Source organism: Pelecanus crispus, chromosome 1 (assembly GCF_030463565.1).
Source record: "Pelecanus crispus isolate bPelCri1 chromosome 1, bPelCri1.pri, whole genome shotgun sequence".
NCBI lineage: Eukaryota > Metazoa > Chordata > Aves > Pelecaniformes > Pelecanidae > Pelecanus > Pelecanus crispus.
The window spans coordinates 145,764,194-145,778,646 of NC_134643.1; the positions used below are offsets into that span (position 1 = coordinate 145,764,194).

A 14,453-nucleotide genomic window follows, 5' to 3' on the forward strand; every position below is an offset into this window, starting at 1 on the left:
TGATGTGTGTTGCTTTTGAGCATCATGTCATAGTTTGCTATTCTCTTTAATCCATAAAAATCTGACTTCTTTCAGCATGTATTCAGCATGTCACCCACAGGAACATATGCAGAATCATATTTACTGAGCTCTAAGAGCCATAGGTGATGTTGAGTGCTTTAGAAATTGACCTTCATAGGTTTATGATAGGAAGATACAAGATTTTTCAGGAAGAATAAAATCATATTAATGCCAGATAAGATGTAGAAGTGTTCACTGTGATAGGAGTAAGTGGTGGGGTTTTTTGTGTTGGAGCATAAAAGTTGAAGGAGGACCGAAATCTGTTCAGTTTTAACACTAGCATTCAGAGTGGATACTGCTGCATGCATAGCAAGACTCAAAGATTTTTTCAGCTACCACAGTTCTATAAATGTTTTTTGACTGTGGGTGACCTACCTGAAGCAGAAGGATGCAAGCCTGTTTTCTCTAAGTTGTTCAGTTGGTCCTAATGAAGCAAGGTAAAGCACATTGAGAAATGCGATATTTTCAGCCAACTATGTTTAAATTCATTTTGTTTGTGTGAAAAGTATCTTCCTTGAAAAATGGGATATTTCTTAGCATATTTGGGAAATATTTGCAGAAGGTAAATCGGGAGGATAGTCATAGTCTCTTTGTTTGATATAAGAAGCCAAGGCTGCTTCTAAGCATTCAGGTTTTGTGAATACTACCAATTTTATTTCCTCCTTCCCCCAGTCCCTCCACTGTATCACCTTGAAAATATCAGATGTAAAGTTTAAAGAAAACCTATTTTTTCTAAGCAAAGTATCGTTTTTACAATAGGGACATAATCTTATTAAAGGTGAATCTATTTGCTTTCTGGTTTAGTCTCTGTAATTGTATAACTTGGTCATGATTTCCTTGTATTTATCTTTGTAAACTTCAAAGCCTCCTAATTCAGTTTTGTGTTTAGGTTTGTATTTACTGACTCAGCTATTTCAGTGTTTGAACCTGGACAGAACTTTCATTTTAAAATCTCTAGTTTTAAGTGCGTTTCCCATATCTTATAAAATAGCCATGTTTTTATTGCTGAAAATGATCTAGAACAGAGACCATATGGATGTGGGGAATGTCGTTTCTGGTTTTGCGGCATATACGTGCCATTCACATTCACTACACAAATGAGGGGAAACCAAGGAATGTTTGCAGAGGTGGCTTCTAAGTTAGGACGGCTAATAAGTACCTTTACTTAGGTCAGTCTGTTTCATGAGAAAAGATCTAATCCTTTTTAGATAGTCTCCTACCTATCTTCATCTGTATTAGTACTGATCCTGTCCATACCCCATCCCAGCTTTCCAAGTTGGAATATGTATGGCTACTTGTGTTCCTAACCTAATCATTTTTCTGTTTTAAATTTCGTCTATGTATAGTCTTACTGGGCAATTACACTTGTACATTTTTATTGTTTTGTTTTTTTTTTTAATTTAAAAGAGGAACTGAGAAATCTAACAAGATCAGAGCCTCTTAGACTTTGTTTTCTATTAACAGTAGACATATTCTTCAAGAGGTGAATATTAGTCTTTCTGAATGGAGGAAGTTCGGGGATTTTTTTACCACTTTGCAAGTTTTTCAGTTTGGCTAATTATGCTGACTAATAGCTGGAATTTTCTGTTAGAATGTCATAAATCAGTTCTGCTGAAAAAGGATCCTAGCCACCTTGTTTACATTTCTCACAAAAGCCTAAGGTAGTAGGGTGTCCTCTTTCAAAAAGTCCTGAATAAATGGGGTTGAAAATCAGTTAGCGACTGTCCTGGTTTCGGCTGGGATAGAGTTAATTCTCTTCCTAGCAGCAGGCATAGTGCTGTGGTTTGGATTTAGTATGAGAAGAATGTTGATAACACACTGATGTTTTAGTTGTTGCTAAGTACTGCTTATGCTAGTCAAGGACTTTTCAGCTTCCCATGCTCTGCCAGGGGCACAAGAAACTGGGAGGGGGCACAGCCAGAAGAGTTGATCCAAACTGACCACAGGGCTATTCCATACCATATGACGTCATGCTCAGTATAGAAACTGGGGGGGGTTGGCTGGGGAGCAGCGATCGCTGCTCGGGAACTGTCTGGGTATCGGTCGGCGGGTGGTGAGCAATTGCATTGTGCATCACTTGCTTCGTATATTATTATTATTAATATCATTATTATATTGTTATTATTAGCATTACTATTTTACTTTCTTTCAACTATTAAACTGTTCTTATCTCAACCCAGGAGTGTTTCTCACTCTTACTCCTCCGATTCTCTCCCCCATCCCATCGGGGTAGGGGCAGTGAGCGAGCGGCTGCGTGGTGCTTAGTTGCTCGCTGGGGCTAAACCACGACAGCGATCTCATTTGTCAAAACAAACCACATTGAAATATAATAATTTGTAACTTTAAGAATATTTCTTAAATAGATTATGTTGTTCTGTTCTGTTAGGGGTGTTTTAGGTATAGTCCTTGTGTGGCTGAAAGCAGAACTGAACTTGTCAGAATTTCATCTCCTGATGGACTTGCTACATAAATAGGCTGCATAACTGTTTTTAAAGAATATATTATTAATCTTTTAAAAGGCTGAAGGAAATGAAACTTGCTAAGACTCATGCTTATTTTGTAGCATGATGTTAAGTGGTTGCAATGGCATGGACGGTGGGACTGAGTGCACCCTCAGCAAGTTTGCCAACAACACTAAGCTGTGTGGTGCGGTCGACACGCTTGAGTGAAGGCATGCCATCCAGAGGGACATTGACATGCTTGAGCGGTGGGCCCATGCAAACTTCATGAACTACAACGAGGCCAAGTGCAAGGTCCTGCACATGGGTCAGGGCATTCCCAAGCACAAATACAGGCTAGGTGGAGAATGAACTGAGAGCAGCCCTGAGGAGAAGGACTTGGGGGGTGTTGGTTGATGAGAAACTCAGCACGATCCAGCAATGTGCACTTGCAGCCCAGAAAACCAACTGTATCCTGGGCCGCATCAAAAGAAGCGTGGCTAGCAGGTCGAGGCAAGTGATGCTCCCCCTCTGCTCTGCTCTGGTGAGACCCCACCTGGAGTACTGCATCCAGCTCTGGGGCCCTCAGCACAAGAAGGACATGGACCTGCTGGAGCGGGTCCAGAGGAGGGCCACAAAGATGGTCAGAGGGCTGGAGCACCTACTCTGTGAGGCCAGGCTGAGAGAGTTGGGGTTGTTCAGCCTGGAGAAGAGAAGGCTGTGGGGAGACCTTATTGCAACCTTCTGGTACCTGAAGGGGGCCTACAGGAAAGCTGGAGAGGGACTTTTTACAAGGGCATGTAGTGATAGGACAAGGGGTAATGACTTTAAATTGAAAGAGGGTAGATTTAGGTTAGATATAAGGAAGAAATTCTTCACTATGAGGCACTGGAACAGGCTGCCCAGAGAAGTTGTGAATGCCCTATCCCTGGAAGTGTTGGATGGGGCTTTGAGCAACCTGGTCTAGTGGAAGATGTGCCTGCCCATGGCCGGGGGGTTGGAACTAGATGACCTTTAAGGTGCCTTCCAGCCCAAACAATTCTATGATTGATAATTGCAAACAATACTTAATTTTTTTTTTTTTTAAAAGGTACCATTTCTGCTAAAAAGTTGTTACTAGCTCTGCTAGCTGTGTTGTCTGGGAAACGATTATTTTGGTTTTGGTTTGGGGTTTTTTTTAACTCAGATCTTACAAATTCTTTTGAAAATCATTAGTACAGACACAGTCAAATCTAGAAGATGAGACAGGATAAGGTAATATTTTTTTTCCTGAGGAGGAATATGGTTTTTTGGTATAGGCGTGCCCTCTGAAAAGACAGTTTGCACTAGGTCTTCAGTTAAAACTTCTGTCTCTTTGGCATGCTGAGGCAAACACGACAGCTTCACCTATTTTTAGACCTGTTGAGGAGGATCACTTCAGTTCTTGAAATGAAAGAATCTTTGATCTCATTCCTACCTGGAAATTTGATACTGATTGGGATGCTGCACTCAGTTAATGCTTGCATTCTTGAATTTAATAATTTTCCATTTTTCAGAAGTGCAATGAATTTCTAGCTGAACATGTCAATGCCCTGTCTAGGATATTCAGGAGTAATTCTGCCTTTTCTAACAGCTCTTGTTTTCCTAAAAAGACTTTGAACTCTGCTGTGACCTTCAAACCTTTGGTCACCTTTGTTTGTGTGTAAAGACTGGAAATGAAGATCACTGTAAGTATGCAATAATTATTTTATTGGCTAATACAAATAGTAATTGGCTGGGAGTAGCAGTAATGCTACATCCCAATATAGGTACTCTATGAATGTCTGATGCCGAGTACTTTATTCCTTCAAGATCAGTTCTTCATATGAACTTCAATACCCATCCTTTCTCATATCTCACTCTTCATACGAACACCAATTTCAATCCTTTTTGCATCTCTGTTCCCTTCTCTAGAAGCAGAAACTGTATGGCATACATGCTATTACTATATACATTTTTCTGGGGTCCAAAAATTCTGTGAAATGTTTTCAGACCAGTTTTCCACATTCTAAATGTATTTATACACAATACATCTTGAAATCTGTAATTACTGTTAAAGTCCTAGCTGAGCATTCATTTAATAATCCTTAGTACCACATGAAGTAATTGGAAGTTACTGTTTCAGTTGCTGTTTTCCTTTAGCATGTCTGTTTCCTGTCAGAATATATATTCAAGAGATTTGAAGGTAAACCCGAGTCCTCCTAAAATTAGCAGGAGTTCTGTCTCCAGTTCCTAGAGGGCTAAGACTCCATTCTTCATATCTTAGGTCATGAACTTGAGGTTCTTCTTTCAAGTCATTTGGAACTGAAGATATACATGTGGTCCAGAGGGACCTGGACAGGCTGGAGAACTGGGCTGAAGAGAATCATATCAAGTTCAACAAAGGGACATGCAAAGTCCTGCATCTGCTTTGCACAGAAGGATCTGCAGGTACTGGGGACAACAAACAGACCACGAGCCAGAGATGTGCCTTCATGGCAAAGGCGGCAAACAGCATCCTGGCCTGCATTAGGCAGAGCATTGCCAGCAGTTCGAAGGTGGTGGTCCTTCCTCTCTGCCTAGCAGTGGCTAGACCGTATCTGATATGCTGGGTCCAGTTCTGCGTTCCCCAGTATGAGAAAGTTATGGACTTACAGGAGTAAGTCCACTGCAGGCCCACAAAGATGATTAAGGACTGGAGCATCTGACATATGAAAGGCTGAGAGAGCTGTGACTAAGTAGCCTAGAGAAGGCTCAGGGGGATCGTATCAATTTGTACAAATACGTGATAAATGAAGAAGACAGAGCCAGGTTCTTTTCAGTGGTGCCCAGTGACAGGACAAGAGGCAATGGGCACAACCTGAAGCACAAGAGGATCCATCTGAATGGATGAAGGAAACTCTTTATTGTGAGATTGACTGAGCACTGGGACAGGTTGCCAAGAGAGGTTGTGTAGTCTTCCTCCTTGTAGATATTTAAAAGCCATCTGGACGTGGTCCTGTGCAATGAGCTCTATCTTATCCTGCTTGAGTAGGGAGGTTAGAATACATCATCTCCAGAGGTCCCCTCTAACCAACTGTTCTGTGATTCTTTGACTTACTGTAGGATCAGCATTTCATAGAAATGTTAATGTTCTGAACACTACAATGTGCACTTTTTTAAAAAGAAGTATAAATAGAAAAAAGTGATATTTCACATGTCTAATATTAAGAATTGTTTGTGTTCTGAACTCATTCTGAATTCAGTCCTGATGTTTCATTCTGTGCTAAGCTGCCGTAAAAATCCATGACCTTGCTGACTGCAGCATAACATGTAATGTCTTTTTACTATCCTTGTGCTGTCAGTGTTAGATGATGGAACATATTACCTATTACTTGTTTTCAGTCCCCCAGAACTTTCTGAGTATTTAACCTTTCAGACTGGAAGCTTATGTCCAACTTCTTTGGAAATACTATGTAGAAAACAGCTCAGCTGTTTGAGAAGCACGTGAAAAAGTGCAGAAATCATGTTGACCTTCATTTGAAGGGCCATTGATCTGAAGTGGAGGCAAGCGGTACAAAGTGGAAAGAAAATGGCCTCATTCAAGTATATGAGTTATCTGAATGAGATGCTTTTTAAATGCACCTTCTGGTTACATCTACTAGATTACGTATGAATTCTTGTCATTTTTGCCAAAATGCCAGAGCTGGAAGGTTTCACTGAATGCATTGACCTCTTTGTGCTTCTTGTACTTGAAGGTGACTTTGGTTCAGTGACTGCCACCTTCAGTTCTTCTCTTCACAGAACTGCATCTTTGGCTCAGATGGACTTCACACCTCACATTGTGAAAGATGGAATGGCTGATTTTCTCTCCGCTAAAGCTCCATGTTGAAGGCATAAACAGTCCCTGCATTTAAGCCCTTAATATTTAACACAGTTTATAATTTTAAAGTTAAAATGAAGAGTTAGACATATATGATATGCAAAGAGGATTTTTTTTTTTTTTTAAATTCTTAAAATAGAAAATCTGAAGTGCTTCTGAAGAGATAGTTTTGCTGGAAATTAGTTACATATTTACATCCACAATTAGAGTTTGATTTACTGACTCTGGAAACCTAAGTATGTGTGACTGCAGATTATCCTGGTTTCAGCTGGGATGGAGTTGATTTTCTTCCTAGTAGCTGGCATGGTGCTGTGTTTTGGATTTAGTGTGAGAATAATGCTGATAACACACTGATGTTTTAGTTGTTGCTAAGTACTGCTTATGCTAGTCAAGGACTTTTCAGCTTCCCATGATCTACCGGGTGCACAAGAAGCTGGGAGGGGGCACAGCCGAGACAGCTGACCCAAACTGGCCAAAGGGCTGTTCCATACCATACAGCATCATGCTGAGTGTATAAACTGGGGGGAGTTGGCTGGGGGGCAGCAATCGCTGCTCAGGGACTGGCTGGGTGTCTGTTGGTGGGTGGTGAGCGGTTGCATCACTTGTTTTTCCTGGGTTTTGTTTCTCTCGTTGTTCTCCTTTCCATTACAATTTGTTGTTGTTATTATTGTTACTGTTATTAATAATATTATTATTTTATTTCAATTATCAAACTGTTCTTATCTCAACCCATGAGTACTCTTATATTTGTCCTTCTAATTCTCTCCCCCGTTCCCCCGGGAGGGGGAAGGTGCGTGGGTAGCTGTGTGGTGCTTGGTTGCAGTTTAGGTAGAGGAGGAGGGAAGACCATTGTTTAATTCCCACTGCCCAAATTAAAAAAAAAAAAAAAAAAATCATAATTGTCCTCCCCCACTCCAGATGCTCAAGCACAGTCTATCTGTCCCTCTGAAAATCACATTTCACTATTTCTAAGTGTATTAGCCAGCACTTTCACCAAAAGGAATGAAATGCTTATATCAATTTCTTAAATGAAAATTATTTGGCATTTTTACTGGTAGAATAAGGAAATATTTTAGAAAAAGAGGCTAGTGATGAAATTGAAGCTGAATCCACCTAGCAGTGTGTGTCCACTTCTTAATGTCCAGCCCTGAGTGTCAACTATATGACTTGCTATCCCCTTTTAAGTGGAGAGAGTTTACTCACTTTTAATAACTACTGCAGAATTAATGTATAAGGCTGTAACCTCTGTTATTCTATGAACCATTTCCTTTTACATAATATATTTTCAGTGGTAAGCAAATTTGAAACACAATATTCAACTTGCAACATTTGACTGGGCAAAAGAAGAAAAAAAAAATCATTTTCAACAATGTAAATACTTTGTCAAAGTATTAATTTCCTTGAAGTCACACATGTATAACTATACCAAGGCAGCGCTTCCTCAAGTACTTTGTTACTATACAAATTATGATAAGCTCTTTCTATGCAGCCAAGTTCTATTGTTGTTTACATAGATTCCACAAGTATTCTAAGCACTATAAAACAAGTTTAAAAGACACTTTTTTTAATCCAAATACTTTATATTATAATCTTAGATATGGCACATAAGCAATAAGATAAGCCTTGCAGCAGTAAACTTATATCTATGTAGCTTGTCTACATGTCAAGTTGATTTCAGTAATTAATGTTTCTTCAGAAAACATTTGAGTTGCGACTTCTAAAAACACATTAAGTATTTTCATTCTGTTGGGAGATGCATGTACCCAATATGCATTACGTGAGTGGTATAGCTGGCTAAATAGCTAAAAGTGGAAGAAGTTGCAGGGATTTGTAAATGGGGGGGAACGTGTAGGGAGTTAGAAATAAGGTCAGACATTGCATGGGCAGTATGTAAGGAATTCCTCTCTGAGAAACTCTTCTTTAAATCTGTCATGACAGTGGACAGATACTGTATTACAGAATTGCCTTTGTAAAGCAAAGAAGCTGTCTTAACCCGGGTAAAAACAAAATTCCAACTGTGTCCTTGTGTTTGAAGTAGAAAAAAAACAGTATGTGTGGTCAGATTTGTTGGCATTGGAAAGAGGTATGAATACCTTTAGCTTTTACAGTATTTTGATGGTAGTTACATACAATAAAGCTCATTTTGTTTGTAGCTGCATGGAGTGGTAAAATAAATACATGAACAGATGAAAAAAACTTGAACAAAAAACATTCCAAGTTAATGAATTGATTTGTGCGTATGTTTCTTTTCTACCTTGATAGAAGTAGTACACATCACACATGCTCATATCTTGGTTACAACTGCATGCACCTCGTTTTTCATATCATTTTCCTTCCAATGTCACTGAAAGTTCTTATTAGTGACATATCTTCGTATTCTTGATTAAACCCATTATTAACTTGTCTGGATGGCTGGTCATAAATCCATTCACTTGGCAGGGTAGCACTGCTATTTGTATTTCTTGACTCATTCTTGCACTTTTTACAGCACTGGTGAATCTGTTGCAACATTCCACAAAATATATTATTAAGCAGTAAAAATGTTTCCATCACATATCCCACCTTTTCAGAGAACATATTACTAACTTTACTGAGATAGCAATTCCAGCATTTATTCTGATTTTTTGTTTTTAGTTGTTATGCGTATCACAGTCAAAATGGAACATGGAAATACTAATTTTAACTACACCTTCATGAACTGACAGACTATTCATGTTTATTATTAATAATAAATGTTAGTGATATGTAAACTAAGATACTAATACCTATGTAGTTATTGTTTTATAGCTTATCTGGTTCTAACTTAATAAGTGCAATATAGTCAGATGTGAGCCTTATGATACAGCAGAACAATTATAATACATTTGGGTTTAAAATAAGAGTAAGAACTAATATCAAACAGTGTTAATCTATTTCAGTGAATTAGCTTCTTATATGCTGAATTCTAAGCCTTTACAGGTTGTTTCATATTATACTCGAGAACTAGGCAGAAAGTGTGTCTGACTATACCAGTTATTTCATTTAATACTTCTCCAATTCCCAGTGCTGTCCTTGAAGACATATGTGTGCTGTTACTTCAGAAAAAATAGAGTATGGGAGTTAGGGGAAAGACATTTTCATTCATTTTTTATTCTTACATAGCATAAACAAATTTTTTGGAGAGTGGATGAGATGGCTGTCTTCTTTTGGGGAGAATCCCCAAGTGACCACTATAATGGTTTCTCCATAAAACAGACACAACTGTCACAGGTGTCATCAGGATAATGCATTGCTGTGCCCTAGTCTGGACATGGAAGCACAGGAAAAGTTTGGCAGAAGTAAGAAGCAAGGGAACAGCTGAGAGGACTTTAGACTTTGAAAAGGCAGGTTAGACCTCTTCTTGAGGTTAACAGCTCCTTACAGAAGCCCCCTGAAGGACTTAACCAGCCACGACACACTGGATTTAAATAGTGGCCTATTAGGGCCAAAGGGCCTTTGAGTCATCTAGTCCCACTTTCATTAGTTTACACTCTGACTTTGACAGTGTACGTTTACATTTGTCATTGAGTAAAGGAATTAGCTTTAAAAGTTATAAACTTCCTAACTTTATAAATTTCATGTCTGTCTGTGTGGTGGGTTGACCCCAGCCAGTAGCTGAGCACCCACAGAGCTGCTCGCTCACTCACTCCCCATCCCCAGTGGGACTGGGGAGAGAATATGAAGAACAAAAGTGAATAAACCTCATGGGTCAAGATAAAGACAATTTAACAGTGAAGGAGAGGAAAAAAAAAAAAAGAAACCCAACAAAACAACACAAGAATAACTGATGCAGAGGAAATCAGTCATGACCTCCATCCGGTGGACCAATGCCCAGCCAGTCTCTGAGCAGTGGTCACCCTGGAAGAAAAAAAAGCATTGGCTTTTGTTGCTGAGCATGACATGTGGTATGGGATACCTCTTTGGTCAGTGGGGGTCCGCTCTCCTGGCTGTGTCCCCTCCCAGCCTCTTGCCCTTCTTGCTGGGGCAGCAGAGTAAGAAAAAGAGAAAGCCTTGATGCCACTCAAGCACTGTTTTAACTTCAAATCTAAAACACAGCACTATGTGGACTGCTATGAAGAAAGTTAAACTCCATCCCAGACAGACCCAAGTAGAGTTTGCTACTGCTTGCTAATTGTGCTCACAGTGACTCATTTTAGAAGAAACTACCTTGGCTCACTTTGTATATTCAGATGTGAAACAGCTTCTGGCAGGCTTCTGCTGCTATTGTATTTTAGCAAGGTTTGACTGTTTATGTCTCTCTGGTATGAGTTTACTGTCTCCCTAAATACATGTACCTTGTCTCCTACTGCCTGAACTGTGTGAACGTTTCTGGTTTTGATATGACTTTGAGGTAACAGTACTTAACAACTGGTTGTTAAAGAAAACAAAACCTAAACCTTACTTGACCTAGAAGGGTAATCAGATACCATAAATGTCTTTGTAACTCTTGTAACTTATGTCACTGGTACTGAGTCTTATATAATAATGAAGTTCTTGGCTGTGTGGTGGTATCAGCAGAGAGGGAGATGTTGCCACCATGCCAGGTTCAGTGACACTGAAGTAGCCCCTTTAAACGGCACAAACTGAGGAAGAGAAGACAAGGTGAAGGAAATCTTGCCTTTCAGTCAGGACTTGGCTACCTGAAAGATCAGTCTTTCTGGACTTAAGATAGCTACTGGTTTAAAACTGTTTTGATTCCTCAAGAGCTGTTTTCTTCCTCAGATTTCTTCACCTCATGTTTATTTCCTTCCACATGGTTTCATTTACATAAAGGTTATTCCCAAGTAGGATCAAAGTAGAGCTATTCATTAATAGCTAACTTTTTAGGTTTTGGTTATATAAAAAATAATTTATTAAAATGATTATGAAGCTTTTCCTGAAGTGGGGAACAGAGGCACAACTAGGAAAGAGGGAAGGATTTTTAAAGTATCATGGGGAGCATAAGAAATCAGCCCGGGTTTAGACAATTTTGTATCCAAAAAAATGTTTTCTCCTTCTCTTGCAAAATATTTTCAAGTTGCCAAGGTGCTGCACTGCTGACCAGGTAAATGTCAGGCAGTGGCCCATACCAACTAGTGAGTGGGAGTGGGCATAAAACTCTGGCATGACTGGTTGGTTGGCCAGAACACGAGTAAGACAGAAGACCAGCAGACATTGATGTGTGTCCAGGGGAGCTCATGAAATTAGGAGCTGGAGCCCAGAATCATCGAAGGAGCAGGGTGTGTTTCAAACTGCTAATCATTTAGACAATTTTTTTTTCCCATTCTCTTTTGTTTCCAGGTAAAAGTAAAAAATTCAGCCAGCAACATCAAAAATAGCTTCCCAGTTGTCAGCAAGCTCATAAAACCCCAGATGTAATTTCTCTATATGTCACAGCTTCCTTTTTTTTTTTTTTCATGGCCATGCCCTCAAAACATTCACAGGCAGGGGGTTATACCTCTAACTCTTTAGTTAACAGAAAACAGAGTGACTTTTTACTTTGCCACAGGTGCATATTCAGGCTAATCTGCTTATCATTTCTTTCCATCAGAAGATGCCACCCATCTTCAGGTTTGTAGTATTTGGTTCTGAAAATATTACTTACACCAAAAGCTATGATAACTGTGGTGGCAAAAATGGTGTATCCAAGAAGAACGAACCAACTCCACCAGGTCTTATCTGATCTTACACAGTCTTTGCATTTGAAATCTAAAACAAAGAGAAAGAAAATTATTTGTAAAAGAAAAAAAAAAAGTTTCTTTTCTGATAAGATTTCATTTGAAGAATTAGTGAGGATTGACCAGGCAGCACAGTTGTCTTTATTTTTACTACATTTTCTTTCACTGTTTTTTCAGGCTGAGAGGTTAAGCTTCTCATGAGAGAACTGCTGTCTTCTTTTTACTTCATACATGAGATTTTTGAACTTTTATAAGCTACTTTTTTAGTTTACTAAAAGTAGCATATCCAAAACCGTCTTTATTGTGTAGCACACACTTAGGTAATGATGAAAAATCCAATCTAAATGACAGTTATCGTACTGAGTCTCAGACAACTTTTCTTCTTTTTTTTTTAAAAAAAAAAACTAAACCAAACATAAGCTTATGGTGTGATAGTCAGAAGAATTTCATTGGCCCTTGTGGTTTTTTAGTTTTAGTCAGAAGAATTGCATTGGACAATTGTTAAACATAATGTAAAATCTAGATTGAGGGAGATGCTTTGTGGCATTTAGCATTTACTAGTCTGGAAAGTCCATATGGAGAAAACTTGGCTCATCTGAAACAGTGTATCTCAGTCACTGAGGTCACATCCCCAGCAGGATTACAGAAACTGGATTCATAATTTGAGGATGGGGGAAGAGTTATAAGGTGTTGGAAATTATTTTACAATCAAATGAAAAGAAAGTTTCACTCCCACATATCCCTACTTTCATGTACACTCTCTCTAAAAACACTCACACTGCTGTAGGAATTTACTATTCATTTTTTGGTAACTGGAAGTGGAAGCACAAACTACGTATTTCAAAATAGACCATTGGCTTATAAACAGTGAAGAAAATGACAAAAAAGTTAATGAAAGACTTTCAGGGATTTTATTTTTTGTTTGCCTGTTTGTTTTGGTATGGAGTAAAGATCCAGCAATTGTTCTGGAGAATATTAAGAAAAAGTATTTGTTAATATATATAAAAACAATGTAATTAATGCTATATATATTCCTAATATTTTATAATTTTTAATATATAAAATATGGAATCAATGTTCTACTGCACAGTGAACTGGTTTAGATCCAAAGAAAAGTCTCTGTCCCCAAGTAGACTGTCTGTCCAGCTGTACAAATAGTTCAAATAAGAGGCATGCCTTCCCTCCCCTACTCATACAACTCTAGACTGCTTTTTCCCACCCTTTTTCTGGCAGAGGCGAGTGGTGGGAGAGAAGGCAGTAAGGCTGAAGGAGAATTTAGTTCACCTTGTACACATCAGGTCTGTTTCTGCCACTCCCAAATGCTCCTTACCATGCACTGTCAGCTTGGTGCCATTTCCACATTTGCCCTGGATTTTCTGCGTTAACGTCACGTCACAGAAATAGGAGTTACTGGCGTTCTGGTCAACGTTGCTCAGTTTTAAGATGGAGAATCCCCTGAGGGTGTTCTTTGTAATGTGTACCTGTGGCCTGCCCGCACTGGGGCTCGACTGGAGGCTCTGCTGGTTGCGGCAGTCGGGGCCTTTCCTCCAGTACACGACTGGCTCCTCGTCCTCCTCGCTGGGGTACTCAAATACACACAGCATCCACACCGTGGAGTTAAGGAGCACGCTGGCATCTTCAGGGTATTGCATGACCAAAAGCTCTGGCCCACCGCTGGCTGTAAGGTGCAGATACAGGACGTTCAAGTAAACAGAAGTATGCTCTCTCGGGAAGGGTTGTCTTGGCCAGCTGAATACATGGGCATAGCCAGTATCTGGACATACAGAAAGCCACAGCTCTAAGCACATATAGCGAAAGGTGCACAAGAGTGAGGCAAACAACAGTTTTGCTACTGCCTTCCAAGAAACCAATGCTGCAGTCAGTATTCAAAACAGAGTTAGGAAGACAGTCGTTAACTTTGCCTAAAGATCATGTATCAAATAAATTACACGTAGGGTAGAAGAACTGCAAGCCCAGGAGGTGACAAGGTAGCAGCTGCAAACAGAGCAGAGGACTTCACTAAATTTGAGTACAGTTCCTATTATTCTTAAACTTTTGGGATGCCTTCATAACAAAGCTTTGCTCTGAGAAATTTCAGGCAATATTTGCAACTTGTAAAAAGTTCTAGAAAAAACACACATACTTTTCAAACAAGATGTTGTTCTGCAAGTGTCTGCACTTCATCGAAATATTATATTTCCTATGTATACAATAGTTTCTGGCTCAAATTTTATTGTCTCTGTAATAGTTTGTCAGATACATTTTTTGCACAATTAATAATGTCTTGATAGTCATTGGGCATATTAAAGTCTGTATGAAAATGAAGGATGACACCAAAACTCATTTTGGCAACAGTTTACTGAAAGAGCTATGAAAATACCTTTATTCTGATCAACATGCAAAACTGAAATTCTCTTTTCA

At 39.2% G+C, this 14,453-nt stretch overlaps 1 protein-coding gene across 1 annotated transcript; it reads right to left on the reverse strand.

The window, feature by feature from the left end:
• Positions 1 to 8,607: 8,607 nt before the first annotated feature.
• Positions 8,608 to 13,840, reverse strand: LOC142594162 (uncharacterized). Its single transcript, XM_075715625.1, has 3 exons — positions 13,363 to 13,840; positions 11,960 to 12,063; positions 8,608 to 8,856 (listed from the first exon to the last, which is right to left on the reverse strand). Exons 1-3 carry the CDS (start codon positions 13,838 to 13,840, stop codon positions 8,677 to 8,679), a joined length of 762 nt encoding a protein of 253 aa, XP_075571740.1. The 3' UTR covers positions 8,608 to 8,676.
• Positions 13,841 to 14,453: the final 613 nt, after the last annotated feature.